General features: G+C 38.6%; 1 protein-coding gene and 1 non-coding gene across 2 annotated transcripts in view; one reads left to right on the top strand and one right to left on the bottom strand.

Annotated features, from left to right (window-relative positions):
- The window catches only part of LOC119522554 (phosphatidylinositol-binding clathrin assembly protein-like), an 80,943-nt gene that overhangs the window by 22,247 nt on the left and 31,714 nt on the right, over positions 1–26,982 (bottom strand). The window contains exons 10-13 of the mRNA XM_037820965.1: positions 22,242–22,372; positions 18,235–18,265; positions 5,126–5,252; positions 1,397–1,453 (exon numbers count right to left, since the gene is read on the bottom strand). Of these exons, the coding sequence (XP_037676893.1) occupies positions 1,397–1,453; positions 5,126–5,252; positions 18,235–18,265; positions 22,242–22,372 (346 nt within the window). The remainder of the gene's footprint in view (positions 1–1,396; positions 1,454–5,125; positions 5,253–18,234; positions 18,266–22,241; positions 22,373–26,982) is intronic.
- Positions 23,917–24,043, top strand: LOC119523902. The gene has a single exon (XR_005214706.1). It is a non-coding gene; the product is annotated as a U6atac minor spliceosomal RNA (small nuclear RNA).

Genomic DNA, 26,982 nt, shown 5'->3' with positions numbered 1-26,982 from the left:
TACGTGCCCCCACTTCTCAGAGCCCAGCCCTTCTTTAGCACCCCAGCTCCCAAAGTTAGTTAATTAATTTGTTGATTAATTCTGCAGTTGAGGCTGGGTTGAGCCTCCCTTCTTGCCCTCAGCAGATTGCTGTTTTTTGGTGTTTTTTTCCCCCCTTTCAGGGAGCCGGCAGCAAGACAGTCTGTGAGGTCTGGGTGGGGAGGGGCGCCAGACCCCTGGTCCGGGGAACTTACAATGTTCGCTGCGATCTCAGCTGTTCCTCCAGTTCCAAACTTGCGTCCAATGTGCGACTGGTTACTGGAGACCCCAAAAACACTGTTTCGTATAGTTCTTGGGTAATTGCCAGCTGCTCTAGGGGAGAGACGAAATTCTGCTCCTCACCACTCCGCCATCTTGCCCTGCCTCCTATTTTTATTACTTTTGTCATAATGAAAATTTCAGAAACTGATTGTGGTGATGAATACAAAGCTATATGATGATACTGTGAACAACTGTTGTACACTTTGGATGATTTATGGTATGTGAATATATCTCAATAAAATTGCATTAAAAATTCCTGATGCACCTTAAAATAATTTAATAGTTAAAGGAATAAAGCTTATAGATATACCTACAAATTGAGTTTGAAATATAATATCTGACAGGTGCATGTCCCTATTAAATGTATTCTGGTTAAAAGTGGTTGACTGCATAAACCCATTTTCTACATAGGGATCAAAGAAAACAATCAATCTTCTTATTTGATTTTCAAGTTGGTTTCAAGAGGATTCATACTGAAAATCAAAATAAATATTTAGTTCTTCCCAGAAATTTGAATTTTTATATGCAATAAACTGAGTTTCCTAAATTTTAAAGACAAAGCTAATTGAAGATGAAGCTAATTCTTAATTTTACACATAGTGTTTACTTCGTTTTTAAATTTGGCTGAAATTGGGCAAAGTTACATTATAATGTATTTCCTTTATTTTATGTCATTATAGATACATATAAATACCTACATATAGATACAAATTAAGATGACCCACTAGTCACTTGTGAAACATTGTCCTTCAATATTTCACCTGCATTGAATAGCATGAGATAATTTTTGATGTGTATGTGTGTATTATTTTTGAGCTTGTATTTTAGAGATGGGGTTTTACATTAAATTTCTTGGATAAAATTTTAAAAAAAGATTAAATGTGAAATTACGTGTAGGAATTTTCTGGGTGAAAGAAGTGAGGGATGGGCAGTGACCTGATGAGCTTTTAAAATATATTCAAAAGACGCAAGGAAAGGGCATGGATGGATTACCTTCCATTTAAAATTTTCTATATTTTTTTTCCTGTTAATGCAAACCATTGGGAGTTTTAACCATATTTCCCATTCTTAATATCTTAAGAGGAGTTTATCTTACCATTCCATACAAAGGCATTTGCTGTGAAATCACTGGATAGGCCATTGGAGGTGGTACCTTGAAGAAAAATGTCAGTTAGTATATAATACATTTTCTACTAATATTTAATAAGGGATATTACAAGACACAGAAAATACTCCTCTATATATTTAATATTGAGAATAAATTCATAAGAAACCTTTTATATCCAGGACAATGATCTTTCCTTGAAAATGGAAGATTTAGATTTAAGGGCTTCCAATTATTGGTATCCTGTTTTGGAAGCCAGAGCAGAGTTCACAGTAGCTCAAATTCCCTGAGTAATGGGGAGTTGCTTGGACAACATTTTACACCTGAGAAAAATGGCAACTTAGCTAAGAAAGAGCTATGGCTCTTTTTTATACTTCATAAATAACATAATAACTAACAGACAAACAGAATGAAACAAAAATATCAACCACATTCTCACCACCTCCAATAAATACAATTGTCTTCATTTCTCAGTGTTCACTTTTAGTCTTTGGTTATGACAATATTCAGATGTGTGAGATAATGTAGAAAATGAACACAATTTGGCCTTCATCACAGCAGATGAAAAGCAGAGTAATATATTTAGTGCTATCAGCACATCATCAAATTATACCTGGCTCTCAACCCTGATTTAGTCCACTTGCCCATACCAGTCATAACTTTAATCTCTGTCTTAGCCTCTTTGTCTTCTTCTAGATGATATAAGGTGATAGATAGTATTCTCTGACCTTGGACATACCCAGAATGCTAGTGATTGGTCAGAATGACTTGAACAAAGAGGCAAAAATAAATCTTTAATATAAGTCTTTCTGATCCTTCCCAAAGTATTCCTAATTTTGCTATCAAAATTCTCTCTGTCCCGATATATCATCTGAGTTAAAATTGGTAACTGTCTCAGGAATAATGTCTATTCTTGCTGCTGGTACCCTGTGTGTATTACCAGGCACTTGTCATTTAGGGTGGACACCTCCAAAAATCAGGGTTAAGACCCAAAAGAAAGCCAGGCAAGTGAACTGGCATCTTGCCATTCAAAGACTGGTCCATGGACCAGAAGCATCAACATCACCTGCAGCTTGTTAGAAATGAAGATTCTCAATCCCCACCCCAGACCTGATGATTAGAACATGCAACTTAACAAGATCCACAAGTGAGTCATACAAACATCAAACTCGAGAATTAAAAAGTGGGGATAGGGAATAGAGAGTTACAACTTAAAATGTACAGAGTTCCCTTTTGGAATGATGGAAATATTTCAATACTGGATGGTGGTGATGGTAGCACAACGTTGTGAAAGTAATTAACAGCACTGAATTGTATATCTGGAAGTGATTAAAAGGGAAAATGTTATGTTTTATATATGGTAATAGAATTAAAAATTAAAACAAAAATCCATGGAACTATACTACACAAACAGGGAACCCTACGTTAAACCATGGACTTTAATTAATAGTACACTTATAAAAATGTGCTTTCATCAATTGTAGCAAATGTACCACACCAATGCAAGGTGTTAATAATAGCGTGGTATATGGGAATCCTGTATTTTATGCCTGAATGTTCTGTAAACCCACAACTTCTCTAATAATAAGAACAAAGTGTAATAACGGTTTAGAAAATTCCATCAAGGGAGAACTTTATCGCCACTGTGTTCATAATACCCCCAGAGCATCTTCATTGCTTTCCAATTTCCATATCCATCCTGAAGACTGGGGTGGGGGTGGGGGTGTTGATTTAATGGTCTATGTCTTTGTGCCACAGAATATTCTTCTTTGTTTTCTTCCTCCTTTCTTCTTCTCATTGATATCTAATATGTTTGAAGACAGCCGTTGAAAGCAGACTCTTGCTCCAGAGAAGTGAGAGGGGACAAATATCCCAAGTGCAACTAAGAGTGACATTTTTGAGGAACTGCAGCCTAGAGAGGAACGTCCTGGGAGAAAGCCATTTTGAAACCGGAACTTTGGAGCAGACACCAGCTATGTGCCTTCCCAGCTAACAAAGGTTTTCCGGACGCCATTGGCCATCCTCCAGTGAAGGTACCCGATTGCTGATGTGTTACCTTGGACACTTTATGGCCTTAAGACTGCAACTGTGTAACTGAATAAACCCCCTTTTATAAAAGCCAATCCATCTCTGGTGTTTTGCATTCCCACAGCATTAGCAAACTAGAACACCTTCCTATAGCCTTTCTAGTTTCTTAGTCATCTATGTCCTCTACTTCCCAAGCATCCAATTTCTTCAAATTTCCCTGTGTTCTCAAATCAACTGCAGCAGCACAGCCACATCTTTCCTCATTATGTTTCAAAAGGACTTCTTTCTTCTTCTGAAATCTTATCAAATTTCTCATTCCCAGAATGCATTGCAATGGGATATTAGGAAAACAAAGTCCCTATATACACAACAGTTAAAATGCAGTTTGTTGCGTCATTGGATCAAGGAAGTTTTTTTAAAAATCATACAAAAATGGCACAGGTCCACAACACCTTATTTTAAATCCTTGGAGCCAGATGTGTTTTGGAATTCAGAATATTTTGTACTTTAGAAATACAATTTAGAAACTACACATACAAGATATTATAAAACACCTCAGGAGGACTGGAATAGGCTTCTATATACAAACATATTAATATTTCTGCAGAAAATGCAAATGTGATCATGTATGAATATTTGCACTTAGTGGGATAAATAATGACTACAGCCTCTTTGGAGTTCAGGTAATGTTTTGCAGCTAAAAGGGTTTGTTGCAAACATTTAAAAAAACTGTTTTCCAGAGATTTTGGATTTTAGAATTACAGATAATTTGTTGGGGACCTATATTTCAACTTTCAGCCTATTAGCAAGTCCTACCAAATTTATTTGCAGATCTCTCAAATCCCTCTTTCCATTTCCACTGCCACCATGCTAGACCAGACCACTCTAGATCTCTAGCCTGGGCGACTTGAATAGAATTCTGACGTCTCCAGTTTCCATCTTATTTACCTACTAGTCATCTTTCAAACTCTACCAGACTAATGTTTCAAAAATGAAAACACGATCATGTTATAGCTTTGGCTCCCTACTGCCAAATAACATAAAGTCCAAATACCTATACACATTCCTATAAGAGATGGTCTTTTTTTCACCTCTCTTGCTGTGTCTACCTCATATATTATGCCACAGCCATTTTAAACAACTTACAGCTCCTTGTATACCCACAGTTTCCTACCATTGTTCACACTCTTCCCTCTGCTTGGAATGCCCTTGCACCATTTGTCAACTAGTGACTGGCAATTCACCTCATCTCCCTTTTACATCAGGTTCAACTCCTTTACAAAATTAACCAATAGCCCTCTATTATATCTTCTCACAATATTTAATGCCTTTATTTTATGACATGCCTATGTATCCTTACACATCCTTGGGAGCAGAGCCTAGTTCCTATTTAATTCTGTATCTTTACCACTCAGCACAATGCCTGGTACCTAACAGATGCCCAGTAAATGTGGAGCAAAATAGTGGAACTGTAGATTCTGAAATGGAAACAGAACTGTAGACCTTACAGAAGTCCTAAATTTGAATTTTCACATTTTAATATGTGGAAAAGTTAGTTTAACACATTACTACAAATGTTAGTGCAACACATTAAAGATGATTAAAAATAAAACAGTTCTTGCTCTACCTACTTCCTTGATACAAGTTTCTATGTTTTATATCAAAAACTAAATACTACAGTACAAATGTTACCATGTAGGGAACAGGAGGAACTGAAATAGGATTCCAGATGGTTGATGTGCAGGTGCAGGTATTCAACTGCCAGTTCATTCCATTAGTAATTTCCATCTCTGGAGGTGGAATCCACTTCGTGTTAGATCTAAAATAGGATTTGTAAATCAGCCAAGTTTTGGGAATGACACATGTACAATTTAAACATCTAATCACATTATAGCTTTTGAGGCAGTGTTTATGCTTATGAACAGGTAAGAGATAATAGGTAGGAATCACAGAACAATGCTATAAAAAGACCACTGACTGCTTCTGATATGTGATTAAGTTACTATCATCACCAAATTAAATGTTTCATCTTCGTTTTGATAGATAATGTCAAATTTAAACTCCCCACTGACAAAGTATGAGAATGCATAGAAACAATTCAGTAGAAGCAGTTTTCCATAAATAACGTGACTTGAATGAATGCATTTTCTTTTAAACTATTTTAACAGTTTATACAGAAAAAAACTTAGTACTCCCCATGGTGGTGGGTAAGGGGATGCAGCCTTGTCAAAAGGGCACTGGGGTAAGGGGCAGAAGTCTTGAATTCTGAGCCCCACCAAGCTGTGCATTAGTTGTTGTGCCGGTTTGAATGTATTGTGTCCCCAAATGCCATTATCTTTGTGGTCTTGTGTGGGGCAGACGTTTTTGGTGCTGGTTGGATTTGCTTGGAATGTGCCCCACCCAGCTGTGGGAGATGATTCTGATGAGATGTTCCCATGGAGGTGTGGCCCCGCCCATTCGGGGTGGGCCTTGATCGGTGGAGCTATATAAATGAGCTGACTGGAGGGGGGGGAGGGGACGGAGTGCAGCTGGGAGTGATGTTTTGGAGAGAAGCAAGCTTGCTAGAGAGGAACGTCCTGGGAGAAAGCCGTTTTGAGGCCGGAGCTTTGGAGCAGACGCCAGCTGCCTTCCTAGCTAGCAGAGGTTTTCCGGACGCCATTGGCCATCCTCCGGTGAGGGTACCCGATTGCTGAGGTGTTACCTTGGACGCTTTGTGGCCTTAAGACTGTAACTGTGTAGCCAAATAAACCCCCGTTTTATAAAAGCCTATCCATCTCTGGTGTTTTGCATTCTGCAGCATTAGCAAACTAGAACAGTTGTGCAACCTTGATTAAGCAACTTAACCTCATTCCTTATTTGTAAAATGGGGATAAACGACGCTTCAGCTCTCTGTTTCACAGAATTAGGGTTATGAAGAGAATAAATAATGCTGGAGCACACCCTCTAGGAGGTTCCTGAGCAAAGGTCCATGATAGGTAAATTTTTTGAGATTTAAGGGATCCGAAAATGTCTGTCTCTCTCTTGCATTTGGTTGAGAGTTTGTCTAAGTACAGAATTCTAGATTGGAAAAGATTTTCACCAAGAATTTTTAACAGGTTGATGTACTGTCTTCTAGTTTTCAGTATTATTGTTTAGAGGTCCGATGCTACACTTATTCCTGATCCATTGTTTGCACTTTGTTTTTCTCAATTCTTGACACTTTCAATTCTGGACCTATCATTATTCTCTTTATTCTCAACCTACTATGTATATGTTGGTGACTCACAACTTTTTTTATTTTTTTTATTGTGAACTTGAACATATATACATAACAGTGATAACTTTCAAAGTACGATTTCACAAGTAGTTAGAGAGTAAATCTCAAAAAATGTCATGGTTCACAGTTCCACAAATTTCAGCCATTTCCATTATTGTAGAATATAATGTACATACAGAATGGTGTCATCTCTTGATGTACAGCTCAACAAGCAGTCATATAGGTAATTTCAAAAATTATTATGGGTTACAGTTCCATAGTTTCAGTTCTTTCCTTATTATGCAATATAAGATATATTCAGAAAGGTGAAGACCTTCAAGGCACAATTCAATGAGCAGCTATAGAACAAATCCCAAAGGATGCTATAGGCTACAGTTCCACCATGTCATTTACCTCCTCCCAGCTATTCCAACACCCCAGTATCCAAATATATATATATAATTATATGAAGTTTCAGTATTCATAGACCTTTGTTAAATCTTATCTTGTTTGATGCTACCCCTTCCTCTCATTTAATCTCTTTCTCCATCTTCAGGGGTGTCTAGGCAGTGAGCACCCTAACTTGTTCATATTGAAAGGGACTGTCAACAATATGGGAAAAGGGGCCACATCTGCTAGTTGATCTTAAAGAGGCTTTTGCCTCTGGGTTTTAGGACTTGTCTGGCATAGGAACACTAGTGGATTTAAGTTTCTGAAAAATAAAAAAAGTTTCTGAGTATTTTATAGAATCTCAGGTAGGGACCTAGGTATTTGGGGACTACTTTTATTAAGGACATGGTATACTGTGGCCATTTGGGATGTCTAGCTGGAGCTTGCATAAGAGAAACCTCCAGGATAGACTCTAGACTCTATTTGGGATCTCTCAGCCACTGTGAACTCAGCTTTTTTCCTTTCTTTTTCCTCCCTTTTGTCAAGTAGGCATTTTCAATCCCTCACTGACAGGGCCAGGCTCATTCCTGGGGATCATGTCCCACATCCCCAGGGAGATTCATTCCCCTGGGAGTCATGTCCCTCATGTGGGGAGGTTAATGAATTTATTTGCAGAGTTGGGCTTAGAGAGAGAAAGGATACATCTGAGCAATAAAGAGGCTCCCTGGAGGTGCCTCTTAGGCATAATTATAGGAGGGCTCAGCCTCCTATTTACAGCCCTAAATTTTGAAAGAGCAAGCTTCAAGTAAAGGGCTTGGTTTATTAAGTAGTGAGTTCCTAACTTGACTTAATATATATTCTATCCCAAGATAAACAGTCAGTTTCTTATATTATCTTCACTTACTTGTACAATCCTCATCACTCTCAAATTTAAACAATTATCATAACATAATTCGCCCCAGAGCTCTTATCAGCTGATAAGTATTCATCTCTAGTATTAGTGTAGAGTTCATACAATTTTCCTACTAAATATAGTCATTAATATGTAATGGGTAGTTTTTCCATACCACTCTGTTGTTAACCCTCTGCACCAGTGTCATACCTTGTAAGTATATCATGCTAACACTTATTTAGGTTTGTGGTGCTACTCTGTGGGTTACATACCTTTAAACAACCATTTACAAACATGTTCCCCTTCAATACGTCACTAATACTTATAATCCCATTAACGAACCATAGTCACTCCTGACCAGTCCCATACCATTAAGATCACACTCTTTATCACATTTGTACATATTAGATTATTGTTCCCCCTTCACTAAGTTCTGACTATCTCTAGGTTCCCTATAGTCTACATTATAAGACACTGATTTTACACTTATCAAAGAGCTCACATTAGCATAACATAATATCTCTCCTTTTGTGTCTGGATTCTTTCACTTAGCATTATGTCTTCAAGTTTCATCCGTGTTGTCATACGTTTCATGACCTCTTTCCTTCTTAGCGCTGCATAGTATTCCATTGTGTGTATATACCACATTTGTTTATCCACTCATCTGTTGAAGGACATCTGGATTGTTTCCATCTCTTGGCAATTGTGAACAATGCCACTATGAACATCAGTGTGCAAATATCTGTTCGTGTCACTGCTTTCAGATCTTCTGGGTATACAGCAAGAAGTGAAATTGCCAGATTGTAGGTAACTCAATGTGCCGGTTTGAATGTATTATGTCCCCCAAACACCATTATCTTTGATGTAATCTTGTGTGGGCAGACCTATCAGTGTTAATTAGATTGTAATTCTTTGAGTGTTTCCATGGAGATGCACCCCACCCAACTGTGGGTGGTGACACTGATTGGATAATTTCCATGGAGGTGTTGGCCCACCCATTCAGGGTGGGTCTAAATTAAATCACTGGAGCCATATAAATGAGCTGACAAACAGAAGGAACTCAGTGCAGCTGAGAATGACATTTTGAATAGGAGCTACAGCCAAGAGGGACACTTTGAAGAATGCACAGAAGCTGAGAGAGTAGCTGCAGATGAGAGACAGTTTGACGATGGCCGTTGAAAGCAAACTCTTGCTCTGGAGAAGCTAACAGAGGACAAACACCCCAAGAGCAACTAAGAGTGACATTTTTGAGGAACTGCATCCTAGAGAGGAATGTCCTGGGAGAAAGTTATTTTGAAATCAGAACTTTGGAGCAGACGCCAGCCACATGCCTTCCCAGCTAACAGAGGTTTTCGGGACACCATTGGCCATCCTCCAGTGAAGGTACCCTTTGTTGATGGACACTCTATGGCCTTAAGACTGTAAATTTGTAACCAAATAACCCCCCTTTTATAAAAGCCAATCCATTTCTGGGTTTTGCATTCTGGCAGTATTAGCAAACTAGAACACTTGATATCTAGTTTTCTGAGGAACTGCCAAACTGTCCTCCAGAGTGGCTGAACCATTATACAGTCCCACCAGCAATGAATAAAAGTTCCAATTTCTCCATGTCCTCTCCAGCATTTGTAGTTTCCTGTTTGTTTAATGGCAGCATTCTTATTTGTGTGAGATGATATCTCATTGTAGTCTTGATTTGCCTCTCCCTAGCTAGTGAAGATGAACATTTTTTCATGTGTTTTATAGCCATTTGTATTTCCTCTTCAGAGAAATGACTTTTCATAACTTTTGCCCATTTTATAATTGGGCTGTTTGCACTACTGTCATTGAGTTGTAGGATTTCTTTATATACGTAAGATATCAGTCTTTTGTCAGATACATGACTTCCAAATATTTTTTCTTATTGAGTTGGCTGCCTCTCCCATTTATCTATTTATTGTTTTGTTGCTTGTGCTTTGGGTGTAAGGTCTAAGAGGTGACTTCCTAACACAAGGTCTTGAAGATGTTTCCCTACATTATCTTCTAGGAGTTTTATGGTACTATCTCTTATACTGAGGTCTTTAATCCATTTTGAGTTAATTTTTGTGTAGGGTGTGAGGCAGGGGTCCTCTTTCATTCTTTTGGATATGGATATCCAGCTCTCCCAGCCCCATTTGTTGAACAGACTGTTATGTCCCAGTTCAGTGGTTTTGTGGGCCTTATCAAAAACCAGTTGACAGTAGTTCTGGGGGTCTATTTCTGAATCCTCAATTCGATTCCATTGATCAATATATCTACCTTTGTGCTGGTACCATGCTGTTTTGACTACTGTGGCTTTATAATAAGCTTCAAAGTCAGGGAGTATAAGTCCTCCCACTTCGTTTTTTTTTTTTTGTGTTAGAATATTTTTAGCAATTCGAGGCATCTTTCCCTTCCAAATAAATTTGATAACTAACTTTTCCAAGTGTAAAAAGTAGGTTGGAATTTTGATTGGAATTGCATTGAATCTGTAGATGAGTTTGGATAGAATTGACATCTTAATGACATTTAGCCTTCTTATCCATGAACATGGACTATTTCCCATCTTCTTAGGTCCACTTCTATTTCTTTTAGTAAAGTTATGTAATTTTCTGTGTAGAGGTCTTTTACATCCTTGGTTAAGTGTATTCCTAGGTACTTGATTTTTTTAAAGTTGCTACTGATAATGGAATCTTTTTCTTGAGTGTCTCTTCAGTTGAACCCTGGAACTGCTATTCTGGAGCACTTTCTTTCTTTTACCTAGTTTTTCACGGAGAAGTATTTTGCTCTGTCTCTCCTCATCTTCCATCTTGGATTTTCTGAGTGATGTATCGAGGTCTCCCACAATTATTGTGGAAACATCTAATTCTTTCAGTTTTGCCAATGTTTGTCTCATGTACTTTGGGGACCCTCATTGGGTGCATAAACATTTATGATTGTTATTTCTTCTTGTTGCATTTTCCCTTTTATTACTATATAGTGCCCTTCTTTGTCTCTTATGAATCCTTTCATTTAAAGGCTATTTTATCTGAAATTAATATTGCTACCCCTGCTTTCTTTTGGCTGTAGCTTGTATGGAATATTGTTTTTCCATCCTTTCACTTTCAATTTCTTTGTGTCTCTGGGTCTAAGATGAGTCTCTTATAAGCAACATATTGTTGGTTCACATTTTTTAATCCAATCTGCCAATCTATATCTTTTAAATGGGGAGTTTAATCCATTCACATTCAATGTTATTACTGTGAAGGCAGTTTTTTAATCAGCCATCCTATTGTTCAGTTTTTATTTCTCAGATGTATTCTCCCCCCCCTTTATTTCCTTTAAGGTACTCTTACTAAAACTCTTCAGTTATGTGCCGTTCTCCAGACCTCTCTCTCCTTTCTTTTTTTCTCATCCAGAAGAGTTCCTTTAGTATTTCTTGTAGGATAGGATCTCTTGTTCTCAAATTCTCTCAGCATTTGTTTGCCTGTGAAAATTTTTAAAAATCTCCTGCAATTTTGAAGGAGAGCTTTGCCGGATAAAGAATTCTTGGCTGGCAATTTTTCTCTTGCAGAACCTTAAATATGTCATACCACTGCCTTCTCACCTCCATGGTGCCCACTGAGTAGTCAGTACTTAGTCTTTTGTTGTTTCCCTTGTATATAGTGAATCACTTCTCTCTTGCTACTTTCAGGACTTTCTCCTCTTCAGCATTTGACAATCTGATTAGTATATGTCTCGGAGTGGGTCTATTTGGATTTATTCTATTTGTGGTTCATTGGGCTTCTTTCATTTGCATATTTATGTCTTTTTTAAGGGTTTGGAAGTTTTCTCCAACAATTTCCTTGAATAGTCTTTCTAGCCCTTTACCCTTCTCCTCCTTCTTGGATACCAATGATTCTTATATTTGTGTGCTTCATGTTGTCCATCATTTCCCTGAGATTTATTTCAAAGTTTTTTATTTTTTCATCATTCATTCTTTTGTGCTTTCACTTTCCATCATGCTATCCTTGAGTTCACTAATTCCTTCCTATACCTCTTTATATCTGGTGCTATGTGTCTCAAGAATCTTTTTAATTTGATCAACACAATCTTCTATTTCCATAAGAGCTGCTATTTTTTTATTTACTCTTGCAAATTCTTCTTTATGCTCTTCTAGGTTCTTCTTCATGTCCTTTATATTCTGGACCATGACGTTGATGGCTTGTGATTATTTCTTTGATTAATTACTCCAAGTTCTGATTAAAATCTCCTCTGGCATTTTAATTTGGATGGTTGGGTTATGCATATCTTCTGGTTTCTTCATATGCTTTATAATTTTCTGTTGTTTTTGGCCTTCTGGTATTTGCTTATCTTGATCGGGTTCTTTTAGGATATGCAGGATTATTTGAACATTTATCCATAATTTGGCACAGCTACAGCTTGGTGGAGTGCACTTCTCCAGACCTACCATCAGATGGCTCTCTTGAGCCACCTCTTACCCTCAGGCCAGTAATCCCCAACTTCGTCTACGCAGCAAGTGGGTGTCCAAACCATGTGGAGATCCAATCAGTGCACCAGTTTTCTGTGTGCACTGTGGACCACCAGCCCTGTGGGTGGGGGAATGCCCTGTGCAGTTTGGCAGGGAGTCTGCTCCAGGACAGTGGTCCTGGCCATTCACAGAGCTGCGGGTGGAGCACTCTGGGGCTGTAGAGCTGTGTGTCTCATCCCTAGCTCAAATGCCACACAGTCCCTCTCTGGTGGGTGCCCATGGATTCCTGGGATTGGGGCAGAGTTCCTGGCACTTCCATGGGGCACCCTGGCCTCTAGGCTGTGCCCACTGTGGTCTTCTGTGGAGGAAGAGTAGACACTGTCACAAGCCCACCAAATCCTGAATTTCCTCAAGGACATTCTTGGCCATAGCACTGTGAAGGGTTGTCTCCCAGCCAGCTGCAAAGATGGCTGCATGGGGCATGGAAAGCTACCCCATTCTGCAATCATCTGTCTGCTCCAACAGCAAGGGGAGCCCCTGGCATGGGGGTTCTTGGACACGGGTCTGTGAAGCACTATCACTCACACCAGGTACCAAGGAGGGTGCCCGGGGCATGGAAGGCTGCTCCCCTCTATGCTCATCTGCAGTTCCAGCTGCCCATTCCTGGGTGGTGTTTTGTGCCGAACACTCACCCATCTCCGAATGCAGCCTTTCATTTTCTCCAAGTACCCTCATCTATAATGAGTAAGTCAGACTGATGTGCAGTTTCCTTTCTTTGTCCTATCTTCATTAGATTTTGACATTAAAGTTATGCCATTTCCTATACTGAATTGGAGATCTTCCTTTTATTTCTATGGCCTGGAATTGGAATTACCTATTTTTTTTTATTTTGAAATAAATTAAAAGTTATAGGAACAGTTGCAAAAACAATACTAACCCCATACAAAGAATTCCATCATACCCTGACGCCCCTCCCCCAATAGCTCAATCCACCAACCTTAACATGTTGTCACATCGCTATTTCTTTCCCTCCCTCCCTCCCTCCCTATCTATCATCCATCATCTATTGCTCTGTCTTCTGAACATATGAGAGCTAGCTGCACACATCCTTGAACATACACTATAATTCACGTATACACTTCCCATGAACAAGAACATTCTTTTATGCAATCCCATTAAGCGCAGCTAAGAAGTACAACAGGTTCAACAATGATACAAAGCTTACATTCTATATTTCCTTTACCTTATGTCTCAACTGTGTCCCTTTGAGCCACCTGTCCTCTATCCTCTAATTCCATCCAAGTTCATCCTTGGCATTCAATCATCTAGTTAGACTGTCTTTTTTTTTTTTTTTTTTTTTTTTTGGTTGTGGGAACATATATACAGCCTAAATCTTCCCATTCCATCCCCTCCCTAGCCTTCCATTAGTGGGATTAATCACCTTTAGAATGTTGTAATGCTCTTTCCCACCATCCATTACTAGAAATTTCCCTTCACCTCAAACAGCAACTCCACCCTCATTTCTTAACTCCCCTTTGCCCCTTCCTCCATTTCTCTTAACCCGAACTCTACAATTCATCTCTATGGTTACATTCTCTAATAGTTTCTTTGTGTTTGCTGTGGGGGTTAAAATTAACCTCTTAAATCCATATCAATCTTGTTTTTCTTTGATACCACCTCCACTTCAATAGTACACATAAACTATGTTCCTATACTCCTCCATTCCCCTACCTTTATATAGTTGTCTAAAATTACATATTTTACATTGAGTTCAAAACCACTGATTTGTCATTGGGGTTTGTGTAATTTATATCATGTAGGAAGGAAATAGTGGAGTTACAGTTCAAAAATTATTGACTTCTATTTGTATTCCACTGTGGCCGGAGAACGTGCCCTGAGTATATTCAATTCTTTTTTTTTTTTTAAATTTCTTGAGGCTTGTTTTATGTCCCAGCTTATGGTCCCTTCTGGAGAAAGATCCGTGATCGCTAGAGAAAAATGAGTGTCCTGGTGCTTTGGGATGTAAGGTACTATATATTTCTGTTAAAATTCTCTATATCTCCTTCTTCTTTCTGTTGTCTCTCTGTTGGTAGGGTTCCCTTTAGAATCTGAAGTAGGGCAGGTCTTTTATTGGCAAAGTCTCTCAGGATTTGTTTGTCTGTGAAAAATTTAAGCTCTCCCTCGAATTTGAAGGAGAGTTTTGCTGGATAAAGTATTCTTGGTTGGAAATTTTTCTCTCTCAGTATTTTAAATATGTCATGCCACTGCCTTCTCATCTCCATGGTGGCCACTGAGTAGTCACAACTTAGTCTTATGTTGTTTCCTTTGTATGTGGTGAATTGCTTTTCTCTTGCCGCTTTCATAACTTGCTCCTTCTCTTCAGTATTTGAGAGTCTGATCAGACTATGTCTCAGAGTGGGTTTATTTGGATTTATTCTATTTGGTGTTTGCTGGGCATTTATGCTTTGTGTATTTATATTGTGTAGAAGTTTGGGGAAGTTTTCCCCAACAATTTCTTTGAATACTCTTTCTAGACCTTTACCCTTCTCTTCCCCTTCTGGGACACCAATGAGTCTTAAGTTTGGACGTTTTATTTTATCTATCATTTTCCTGAGATCTGTTTCAATTTTTTTGATTTTTTTCTCCATTCTTTCTTTTGTCCTTTCATTTTCTGTTCTGTGGACTTCTAGGACACTGAGATGTTCAGCATCCTCTAGTCTTGTATTGTGATTATCCAGAGTCTTTTTAATTTGGCCAACAGTTTCTTTTATTTCCATAAGATCTTCTATTTTTTTATTTAGCCTTGCAATGTCTTCTTTATGCTCTTCTAGGGTCTTCTTTATGTAGCTTATATCCTGGGCCATGGTCTTCTTGATGTCCTTTAAATCCTTTGCCATGCTTTCATTCCTCGATTGTGTTTCTTTAATTAATTCTGCGAGGAACTTTGTTTCTTCAGATAACTTGATTTGTGTGTTTGGAGTTGGATTCTCCATATCGTCTGGTTTTATCATATGCACTGAGATTTTCAGTTGTTTTTGGCCTCTTGGCATTTGCTCTGCTTGATAGGGTTCTTTTAATTTGTAAAAAGAAAAACCTATCTAATTTTTCAGAAACACTGTTTGGTGACATACACTTTCTCTAACTAACCAGCAGATGGCGTCTGTGAGTCACCTATACCTCTCAAGTCAGTTCTCCACCTTGTCCCTGCGTTATATGGGGAAACGATTCTTGTGGGGTCCAGCCAGAGAACTCAGCCTGGGTGTGTGGCTGGAGCTGTCCGCCCTGAATGTGGAGCGCTTGTACGGGTGGTCAGGGAGGAAGGACAGCCTCAATATTCAAATCCCCCCAGTTCCTGGAGAGTCAAGGCCGCTGCAAGAGTCCAAGCCTTCATTTCATTTCATCCCCAGCCGCTCTCTCTCGATGACCCACAAACCTTGGCGTAGTGTCTCTGGGATCTCCGAGCAGGTCCCCCTGCCCAGCCGCACTCCTCCAGGACCACTGCTGAGAGAATGCTGCGCTATGTCATCAGCGTGGGCCGTCCCTCAAGGGAAGCCCCGGGCTGCCGGGCTGAGCCGGCTCGCTTTCAGCCTTATGCAAAAATGGCCAAACGGGGCGTCTCCACACCTTCCTCCTCGCACAGTTCCTCCTTCCCAGCTCCAGGACAACTGGCGGGTCTCTGGGCTGTGGGCACAGCCCCAGGCAGGAGTTTGTCCAGCCCTCCCGGGAGCGAGCTGCTAGCCGCGGGGATTCTTTCGGCTTCTGGCTTTCCGCTCTGTTCCCCCGGCCCCAGGGATATCTGCAGCAGGCTATCTTCCAGGCCAGACACCGAGAGGCCGGCCCAGCCTGCTCTTGCTGTGTTTTACTGCGTGTTTCCCACGATCACACCTGCAGCCGATCGCACCTGCAGCTGCTCCTGGGTTTTCCCCTTTTTACTTTTTTTTTTTCCCCAGACGCCAAACCCTGGCTTCCCCGGATTGCCGCGCGGCTGCAGGACTTCCAGCCGGCTTACTCACTCATTTCAGAATGCAGACTCCCAGTTTCACCAAGTATACAGCCCCTGGGAACTAGCAGATCTCATCCAGCTGGCACATCACTGTAACCAGTATTCTGGGTCACTCTCTGGTCCTTATCTAGTGTTTTCCACGGAGGTGTTCCTTAGCCCTGTCTCACCTAGCCGCCATCTTGGTTTCTCGGAATTACCTATTTTTTAAGGGTTAGATAAAACAAAACTGGGTTTTTTTTTTTTTTAGATTTTCAAATATGTTGTTGCAAAACAGTTGCACAGACATTTCACTTATAGTTATTTTAATCTCTCCTATATCTGTGTTTATATCAAGTCTCTTATTCCTAATCCTGTATATTTGTGCATTCTCTCTTTTCTGCTTAATCAGAACAGTTTATTTTATTGCACTTTACAAAGAAACAACTTTGGATTTATTTGTTTTTGTCTAAAATTTTATCGATTTACGCTTTTATCTTTAAAAACTTTATCTTCTTCATTTCTTTTGGATTATTTTGTTATTTTCTGTCTACTTTCTTAAGATAAACACTAAACTCTTTAAAATTACTTCTCTTCTTTAACAATGATGATATTTAAGGCCTACAAATATCCTCCGAGTTTAGCTTTCATGGTGCCATACTGACTTTGGTATGAAGTTCTATCTTTCAACACTTTTAAATAGTTGATAACTTTCCTTTTGAGCTCTTCTTTGGTGAAAGGATTATATTTTTAAATTTCTAAGTAGTTAAGATTTTCATGATCAACTTTTTATTATGTAGCCTTAATTTTATTTGATTATGATGAAAAAATGTAGCCTGTAAAATTCTCTACTTTTAAAAATTTTGTTAAGGATTTCTTTGTGGCCAAATAGATGATTTTTTTTTTCTTATTATTCTCACACATTTTTTTTTTTAGTATTCTCAGATATTTTTTCTTAGTAATGACTAGATGTCTTATGGGTATAAAGAAAATGAATATTCTGTTTAAGGGATGCAAAGTACACACACTCTCTCTGTATGTGTGTGTGTGTGTCTTCAGGTTTATTGATTATATTATTCAAATTCCTCTATGTCCTAACTTATGTTTTACCTACTAGATCTGTCCGATAATGAAAGGAGATGAATTGAAATCACCCATTATAATTGTATTTTCCTCAAGTTCTCCATGTATTTCTAATAATCTTTGCTTTGTGTATTTAGCTCCATGCACACAGTATTGAGATTTTTAAATCATAATAAATAATGCCTCTTATCAGTTTTTGATCTCTTTCTTATCCTATTTGGTGCTTTTACCCTTACATTCCATATTATTTCTTGTTAATATTCTCACTCTGCCTTCCTTTGCCAGTTATTTTTGTGGCTGAAATTTTAAAGGTTAACTCACTGATATATCATAATATTGGTTATCTTATGATGTTCAGGAGTTCCAACTGGTAGTTTTATGGTCTTTGCTTAATAAAATAAAAAATAAACATTTCTCATTTAATACAGTCTATTTCAAAAGAAAAGAACCAAGAATACAATGAACTGTGAGAAATGCCAATATGTAATACATGCTCAGAAAACTACTAAACCATAAGGAATAATTAGAGGAGAACCATGTAATACATCATAATTTAACCAACAACTTTACCTACAAAAGTTAGAATAGTATATAACAATTCAATTATTGCTGAGTTGAATCCAACCACTTCAATTATTTAAGTAAAACAATCCACATATTTTAACAAATGATTTCTATATCTAATTTATAAACAACTATTTTCTAGTTATTCCTCTTATGAGTCCCTTTCTCTAACATGTATTTATTGTCTGTTTTATTTTAAATAATAAAAACTTACCTGTTGACTGGGATTTCTCCAAAGTTAAGATCTGTTTCATGAAACAAACACAAATGTTACTTTATATTTATATAAATATATTTTCTCAAAATTCATGTGAAAATATATTTTAAATATGAATTTAAAAATGTATGCTGAATATTAGCTGGAGACAGAAGAAGATGGCAGCATAGAGAGGAGTGGAAGTTAGTTAGTCCCCCTGGAGCAACTAATAAACAACCAGGACCAACTAGTAAATGATCTGGAATAACTGCTGGGGGACAAACGTGACTGTCCACACATTGTGCACCAACCTGGAATGGGAGGAATACCTGAGATCGCAGCATGGAATCTGTGAGTAGAACCTGCAGATCCGAGCTGGGAGCCCCCATCCCCTATGGCAGCCCGAATGGCAAAGCCTTGCTGAGACAGAGAGCAGAACTCTCTGAACAAGTGAATATACCTCAGGCCAGCTCCAACTGGGGTTTTAATTGGCAAACGTGGACTGCTCAAGGCAAGCTGCAAATCCCCAACAAGCAGACAAAGGCTTTTAGTGACAAATGACCTTGAAGAGCCAGGGGACTTCTCTGACTCAGAAGGGGGAGCCCAAAGGACCGGGTAATATCACTGGTGGACAGGTGAAACTGGGGGCCATGGACTGACCCTGAAAGGGGATTTCTGTCCCTTTTTCTCTCTCTCAACCTGAGTGGCTCAGTGGAGAAAGCCTCAGCCATTTTCAGTTCGCAGTGCACTGACCCAGAAAAGGGTGGAGATAGCAGAGTCAGAGAGACAAGGAGCCTATTTAAATGCAAATGAAAATTCCCTATGGGGTTTATCTTCTCTAAGAGGAAAGAGGTGGTGCCCAGCTCTACTACCCACTTTCCATTCAGAAACAGACCCCAGGGCCTGGGGGAAAACAATCAAACCAGAAACAACCTAAGCTGAGAATTAAAGGGACCACACCTTCTTACACCAGACGGGAGTGACAGGCTGACAGGTGCCACCTGCTGGGTAGGTTAGGAAAAGCACAGTGGCTTGAGGCCTCACAGGGTGTGTCAGTCTTCTAAGACACACCCTCAGGGAGACCTGCTGCTGAATATTTCCTCCTTCTGGGACCTGAGCCTGTTCTGGTCTGGGAAAACCTGATTGGGGTAACCAAGGAAACCAGATGCCTAGACAACAGAAAACTACAATCTACACTAAGAAAAATGAAGCTGTGGCCCAGTCAAAGGAACAAACATACATTTCAACTGAGATACAGGAATTGTAACAACTAATGCTAAATCAATTCAAAGAGTTTAGGGAAGATATGGCAAAAGAGATGAAGGCTATAAAGAAAACACTGGGTGTATATAAGGTAGAAATCGAAAGCTCAAAAAAGCTGGCAGAATCTATGGAAATGAAAGGCACAACACAAGAGATGAAACACACAATGGAGACATACAACCATACAACAGCAGATCTCAAGAGGCAGAAGAAAACACTCAGGAACTGGAGAACAAGACACCTGAAATCCTACACACAAAAGAACAGATAGGGAAAAGAATGGAAAAATATGAGCAATGTCTCAGGGAATTGAATGACAACATGAAGCACATGAATATGCATGTTATAGGTGTCCCAGAAGGAGAAGAGAAGGGAAAAGGGTCAGAAAGAATAATAAAGGAAATAATCAATGAAGTTATGGCCCAGTCAAAGGAAGAAACTTACACTTCAACTGAGATATAGGAACTTAAACAACTAATACTAAGTCAATTCAAAAAGTTTAGGGAGGATATGGCAAAAGAGATGGACCATATAATGAAAACACTTGGTGTACATAAGATAGAAATTGAAAGTTTGAGAAACCAACTGGCAGAATCTATGGAAATGAAAGGCACAGCACAAGAGATGAAAGACACAATGGAAACATACAACAGCAGATCTCAAGAGGCAGAAGAAAACACTCAGGAACTGGAGAACAAGACACCTGAAAGCCTACACACAAAAGAACACATAGAGAAAATAATGGAAAAATATGAGCAACGTCTCTGGAAACTTAAGGACAAAATGAAAATCAGGAATGTACATGTCATTGGTGTCCCAGAAGGAGAGGAGAAGGGAAAAGGGGCAGAAACAATAATAGAGGAAATAATCAATGAAAATTTCCCATCTCTTATGAAAGACATAAAATTACAGATCCAAGAAGCACAGCATACTCCAAACAGAATAGATCTGAATAAGCCTACACCAAGACACTTAATAATCAGATTATCAAATGTCAAAGAAAAAGAGAGAATCCTGAAAGCATCAAGAGAAAAGCAATGCATCACATACAAAGGAAGTTGGTAAGACTATGTGCAGATTTCTCAATAGAAACCATGGAGACAAGAAGGAAGTGGTGTAATATATTTAAGATACTGAAAGAGAAAAACCACCAACCAAGAATCCTATATCAGGCAAAACTGTCCTTCAAATATGAGGGAGAGTTTAAAATACTTTCTGACAAAAAGACAATGACAGAGTTTATGAACAAGACACCTGCACTATAGGAAATACTAAAGGGAGCACAACAGACAGATAGGAAAAGACACGAGTGAGAGGTTTGGAGCACAATTTTGTGTGATGGTAGCACAGCAATGTAAGTACACTGAACAAAGATGACTGTGAGTATGGTTGAGAGAGGAAGGTTAGGAGCATGTGGGACACCAGAAGGAAAGAGGAAAGATGAAGACTGGGACTGTATAACTCACTGAAACCTAGAGTGCTCAACAATTGTGATAAAATGTACAAATATGTTTTTTCATGAGGGAGAACAGATGAATGTCAACCTTGCAAGGTGTTAAAAATAAGGAGGTATCGGGGGAAAATACAATCAATGCAAACTAGAGACTATAATTAACAGAAACATTGTATTATGCTTCCTTTAATGTAACAAAGGCAATATACCAAAGCTAAATGCATATAAGCGGGGGACATAAGGGAGGGGTATGGGACTTGTGGCATTGGTAATGTTGTCTGACTATTATGCTTTAGTTTAATGCTATCTTTCCTTTTGTTGCTTCCCAGCTGTCATGCTTTTTCCTCTTTTTTTCTTTTGTCTCTCTACCTACTTTGACTCTTCCTCCTGCTTTGTGGAAGAAATGGAGATGTCCCTATACACATAGTGGTGATGGTGGTGAATACATAAATACGTGACTATACAGGGAACCATCAGTTTTTACTCAGGATGGAATGTATGGTGTGTAAACTAAAGTGTCTTAAAAAACGGGTTGAAGAAACCTTGAGGGCACTATACTGAGTGAAATGAGTCAGACACATAAGGACAAATATTGCATGGTCTCACTGATATGAACTAATTATAATATGTAAACCTATAGACATGAAATATAAGTTACCAGGATATAGAACAAGGCTACAGAATGGGGAATGGTTGCTTATTATGAGCAGAATGTTCAACTAGGTTGAACTTAAATGTTTCTAAATGGAGAGGGATGACAGTAGCACATTATGAGAATAACTAACAGAGCTGAATGGTGCATGAATGTGGTGGAAAGGGATAGCTCAGAGTCACATATGTCACCAGAAGGAAAAGATGGAAATGTATAAAACAGTGAATCTTGTGGTGGACAATGTCTGTGATTAACTGTACAAATATTAGAAATCTCTTTCAAGAACTAGAACAAATGTATGACACTATAACTAGAAGTTAATAATAGAGGGGCATATAAGGAAAAAATATATACAATTGCAAACTATATACTACAGACAGAATTTTAACATTCTTTCATCAACAGTAACAAATGTACTATACCAATACTATGAGTCAACAATGGAGGGGGGTGTTAAGGGGTATGGGAGGACTTGAGTTTCCTTTTTTTGTCTTTATTTCTTTTCTTGAATAAAGAAAATGTTCTAAAAATTGAAAAATTAATTGCGGTGATGGATGCACAGTTGTATGATACCGGGGGCAATTGACTGTACGCTTTGGATCTTTGGATAATTGCATGGCATGTGAACAATCTCAATTTAAAAAAATGGATGCTTACTTCTTACATAGCCAGGAAGTGAGCCATCCAGGTCATTTGCTATGACTGTTCCACCTTGATGTCCAGCTCCAACATGTTTGTGGGCTTCTGAAGGTATCGTTGGTTGTAATATATCATGTAGGGAAAATAATCTGAAAATACGAGGCAGAATGAAATGAAACTCTAGACCAAGTTTATATCAATACAGTAATGAAATATGTGGATCTTCCCATTACAATCTAACAAGACCTCAAATTATTACACAAATGAGCATAAATAAAGCCATACTCAATTATCCATTAAATTTTAACTGAATACTTTTATGTGCCAGACACTGCACTAGGGGCTAAAGATACAGAAGTGAACAATAAAGATAAAAATCTCTGCCTAAGGGATTTTTATCTTTTTTGCCTAAGACTGAAAAGCAGCCAAGAATTAAATAAGAGGAAAACCAAGAGAATACAGCATCATGGAGAATAAACGAAGAAAGTGCATCACAGAGGAAGGAGGGATGGACTATGTCCAATGCTGCTAAGCAGTTCAGTAAGATGAAGACTGAGAAATGACCATTGGATTTAGCAATATGGAGGTCACTGGTGACTCTGACAAGAACCACTTTATTGGCATGGGAGTTACAAAAATCTGATTGAAAGTAGTTTAAGACAAAATAGAGGAAACGTTAACACATCTTTCTGAATATCTGCTCAGAATATGCAGATAAAAAATCAGCAAAGATATAGGAGATTTGAACCAAACTATAATTCCAACCTAATTTATATACCTAGAACACTGTATCCAACAAAGACAGAATACAGTTTTTGGTGCACATGAAGCTTCTATGAAAATAAGAACAGTGCTATGTCATGAATCAAGGGACTGAAATCATACAGAGAAGGTTTTCTGACTGTAGCGCAAGTAAGCTAGAATTCAATAACAAAAAGATAACCAGAATATCCTCATATACCTGAAATTTAAAAAATCCACTTCTAAATAACACATGGGTCAAACAGGAAATCGTAATGGAAATCAGAAAATATTTTTACCTCTATGATAATGAAAATGCTATATATTTGTGGAATGCACTTAAAGCTGTACATAAAGGGAATTTTGTAGCTTTAAATGCATATATTAGTAAAGAAGAAACACTGAAAATCAATGATCCATCTAAAGGAATTAGCAAAAGAATAACAAAAAAACGTAAAAGAATTAAAAGTAAGTTAATAAAGATAGCAGGAGAAATTAATGAAATAGAAAACAAACATAACAGAATCAACAGTGAAAAATGGGTTTGAAAAGTTTAATAAAATTAATTTTAAAAGCCCTAGCAAGGTCAGAATATGTAGATATAAAACTAAGCAAAGATATAGAGGATTTGAACAACAAAATACTTTCAAGAAGAGAAGAGAAAGGAGAGGACACCACTACATGATGGAAAGAGCCAAGGAACCAAAAGATTGCCAGGCTGCTGAAACACTACTGACCCCGGAAGGAGGAACACTGGCTGCTGATGAGACGAGACTGGGGAAGTGAAAGTAAAAGCAGGCAGACTCATTAGAAGATGACTGCAGTGACCCAGCCTAGAGATAATGATGGCATGGACGAAGGTGGCAGCAAGAGATGGCATTCCAAGAAAGGATTCTTGAACTTGACATGGCCCTTCTTCAATAGACACTGCAACATAAAGATTTCATGAAGCGTGTTGTATGAAAGGAGAGAAGGTTAGCACTCCCCTTGACAAGGATGGAAGAGGGCCTCGGGCCTGTACAACACGCATATGGTTAAGGCATTGCCACCTACTTCGTGGCATCTAACCACTGTTTTTTTATCTGCATGCCAATGTTCATAGCAGCATTATTCACAATTGCCAAGAGATGGAAACAACCCAAATGTCCTTCAACAGATGAGTGGATAAATAAAATGTGGTATATACACACGATGGAATACTACACGGCAGTAAGAAGGAACGACCTCGTGAAACATATGACAACATGGATGAACCTTGAAGACATAATGCTGAGCGAAATAAGCCAGGCACAGAAAGAGAAATATTATATGCTACCACTAATGTGAACTTTGAAAAATGTAAAACGAATGGTTTATAATGTCGAATGTAGGGGAACTAGCAATAGAGAGCAATTAAGGAAGGGGGAACAGTAATCCAAGAAGAACAGATATGCTATTTAACGTTCTGGGGATGCCCAGGAATGACTATGGTCTGTTAATTTCTGATGGATATAGTAGGAGCAAGTTCACAGAAATGTTGCTGTATTATGTAACTTTCTTGGGGTAAAGTAGGAACAGGTTGGAAGTAAAGCAGTTGTCTTAGGTTAGTTGTCTTTTACTTACTCCCTTGTTACGGTCTCTTTGAAATGTTCTTTTATTGTATGTTTTCCTTTTTCTTTTTTTTTTTTCCATACAGTTGATTTAAAAAGGAAGGAAAGGTTAAGAAAAAAAAAGGAAAAAACAAGGAAAAAAAATATGTAGTGCCCCATTGAGGAGCCTGTGGAGAATGCAGGGGTATTGGCCTACCCCACCTCAATGGTTGCTAACATGACCACAGACATAGGGAACTGGTGGTTTGATGGGTTGAGCCCTCTACCGTAGGTTTTACCCTTGGGAAGATGGTTGCTGCAAAGGAGAGGCTAGGCCTCCCTATAATTGTGCCTAAGAGCCTCCTCCCGAATGCCTCTTTGTTGCTCAGATGTGGCCCTCTCTCTCTAGCTAAGCCAACTTGAAAGGTGAAATCACTGCCCTCCCCTCTACGTGGGATCAGACACCCAGGGGAGTGAATCTCCCTGGCAACGTGGAATATGACTCCCGGGGAGGAATGTAGAGCTGGCATCGTGGGACGGAGAACATCTTCTTGACCAAAAGGGGGATGTGAAAGGAAATGAAATAAGCTTCAGTAGCAGAGATTCCAAAAGGAGCCGAGAGGTCACTCTGGTGGGCACTCTTACGCACAATTTTGACAACCTTCTTTAGGTTCTAAAGAATTGGGGTAGCTGGTGGATACCTGAAACTATCAAACTACAACCCAGAACCCATGAATCTCGAAGACAATTGTATAAAAATGTAGCTTATGAGGGGTGACAATGGGATTGGGAAAACCATAAGGACCACACTCCACTTTGTCTAGTTTATGGATGGATGAGTAGAAAAATAGGGGAAGGAAACAAACAAACAAACATACAAAGGTAACCAGTGTTCTTTTTTACTTCAATTGCTCTTTTTCACTTTAATTATTATTCTTATTATTTTTGTGTGTATGCTAATGAAGGTGTCAGGGATTGATTTAGGTGATGAATGTACAACTATGTAATGGTACTGTGAACAATCAAATGTACGATTTGTTTTGTATGACTACGTGGTATGTGAATATATCTCAATAAAATGAAGATAAAAAAAAAAAAGATTTCATGAAGCACTAAGACATGCTACAATCCTGATACTGAGAAAGAGAAATATGCTGTCCAGCAATATGACAGGACACACTATAAGGAGCAGGTCTACATAAATCATAAGACAAGATTATAACTGGGATCCAGAAAACTTAAGCTACCACTTGCTTAATGAGGGTGATCTTTACTATACTTAGTTTCTTATCTGTAAAATGAGAAGACAAAAGTGTACCTCCTGCACTGATTGGATCACCACATGGTTTGGACCCCCACTCAGCACATAGACGAAGTTGGGGAGAACCAGCATGTGGGTAAGAGGTGGCTCAGGAGCACCATCTGCTGGTAGGTCAGGGAAAGCGCACTCCACCAAGCTGTAGCTCTGCCAAATTATGAATAAATGTTCAAATAATCCTGCATATCCTAAAAGAACCCTAACAAGATAAGCAAATGCCAGGAGGCCAAAAACAACAGAAAATTATAAAGCATTTAGAAACCAGAAGATATGCATAACCCAAGCATCCAAATTAAAAAGACAGAGGGGACACAGAACTTGGAGCAATTAATCAAAGCAGTACTCACAAACATCCATGTCATGTCTCAGGATATAAAGGACATGAAGAAGACCCTAGAAGAGCATAAAGAAGAATATGCAAGAGTAAATTTAAAAAATGGTAGATCTTATGGAAATAAAAGATACTGTTGATCAAATTAAAAATATTCTTGAGACACATAACAGCAGATTTGAAGAGGTAGAGGAACGAATTCATGATCTCAAAGACAGGATGGTGGAATGCAAAAGCACAAAAGAACAAACGGTGAAAAAAATTGAAAAATTTGAAATGGAGCTCAGGGAAATGATGGACAACATGAAGTGCACAAATATAAGAATCATTGGTGTTTCAGAAGGTGAAGAGAAGGGTAAAGGGCTAAGAAGAGGATTCAAAGACATTGTTGGGGAGAACTTCCCAACCCTTCTAAATGACATAAATATGCAAATCATAGATGCCCAACGAACTCCAAATAGAATAAATCCAAATAAACCCACTCCGACACATATTTTGATCAGATTGTCAAATGATGAAGAACAGGAGAAAGTTCTGAAAGCAGCAAGAGAGAAGCAATTCATCACATACAAGGAAAACAACATAAGACTAAGTACTGACTAGTCAGCTGCCACCATGGAGGCAAGAAGGCAGTGGGATGACCTATTTAAGATTCTGCAAGAGAAAATTTGCCAGCCAAAAATTCTTTATCCACCAAAGCTCTCCTTCAAATTTGAGGGAGAGCTTAAAATCTTCATAGACAGACAAATGCTCAGAGAATTTGTGAAAAGAGATCGGCCCTACAAGAAATAATAAAGGGAG

The sequence above is a fragment of the Choloepus didactylus genome, chromosome X (genome assembly GCF_015220235.1).
Source record: "Choloepus didactylus isolate mChoDid1 chromosome X, mChoDid1.pri, whole genome shotgun sequence".
Lineage (NCBI taxonomy): Eukaryota > Metazoa > Chordata > Mammalia > Pilosa > Megalonychidae > Choloepus > Choloepus didactylus.
This window is presented reverse-complemented; position numbering and strand designations above follow the sequence as displayed.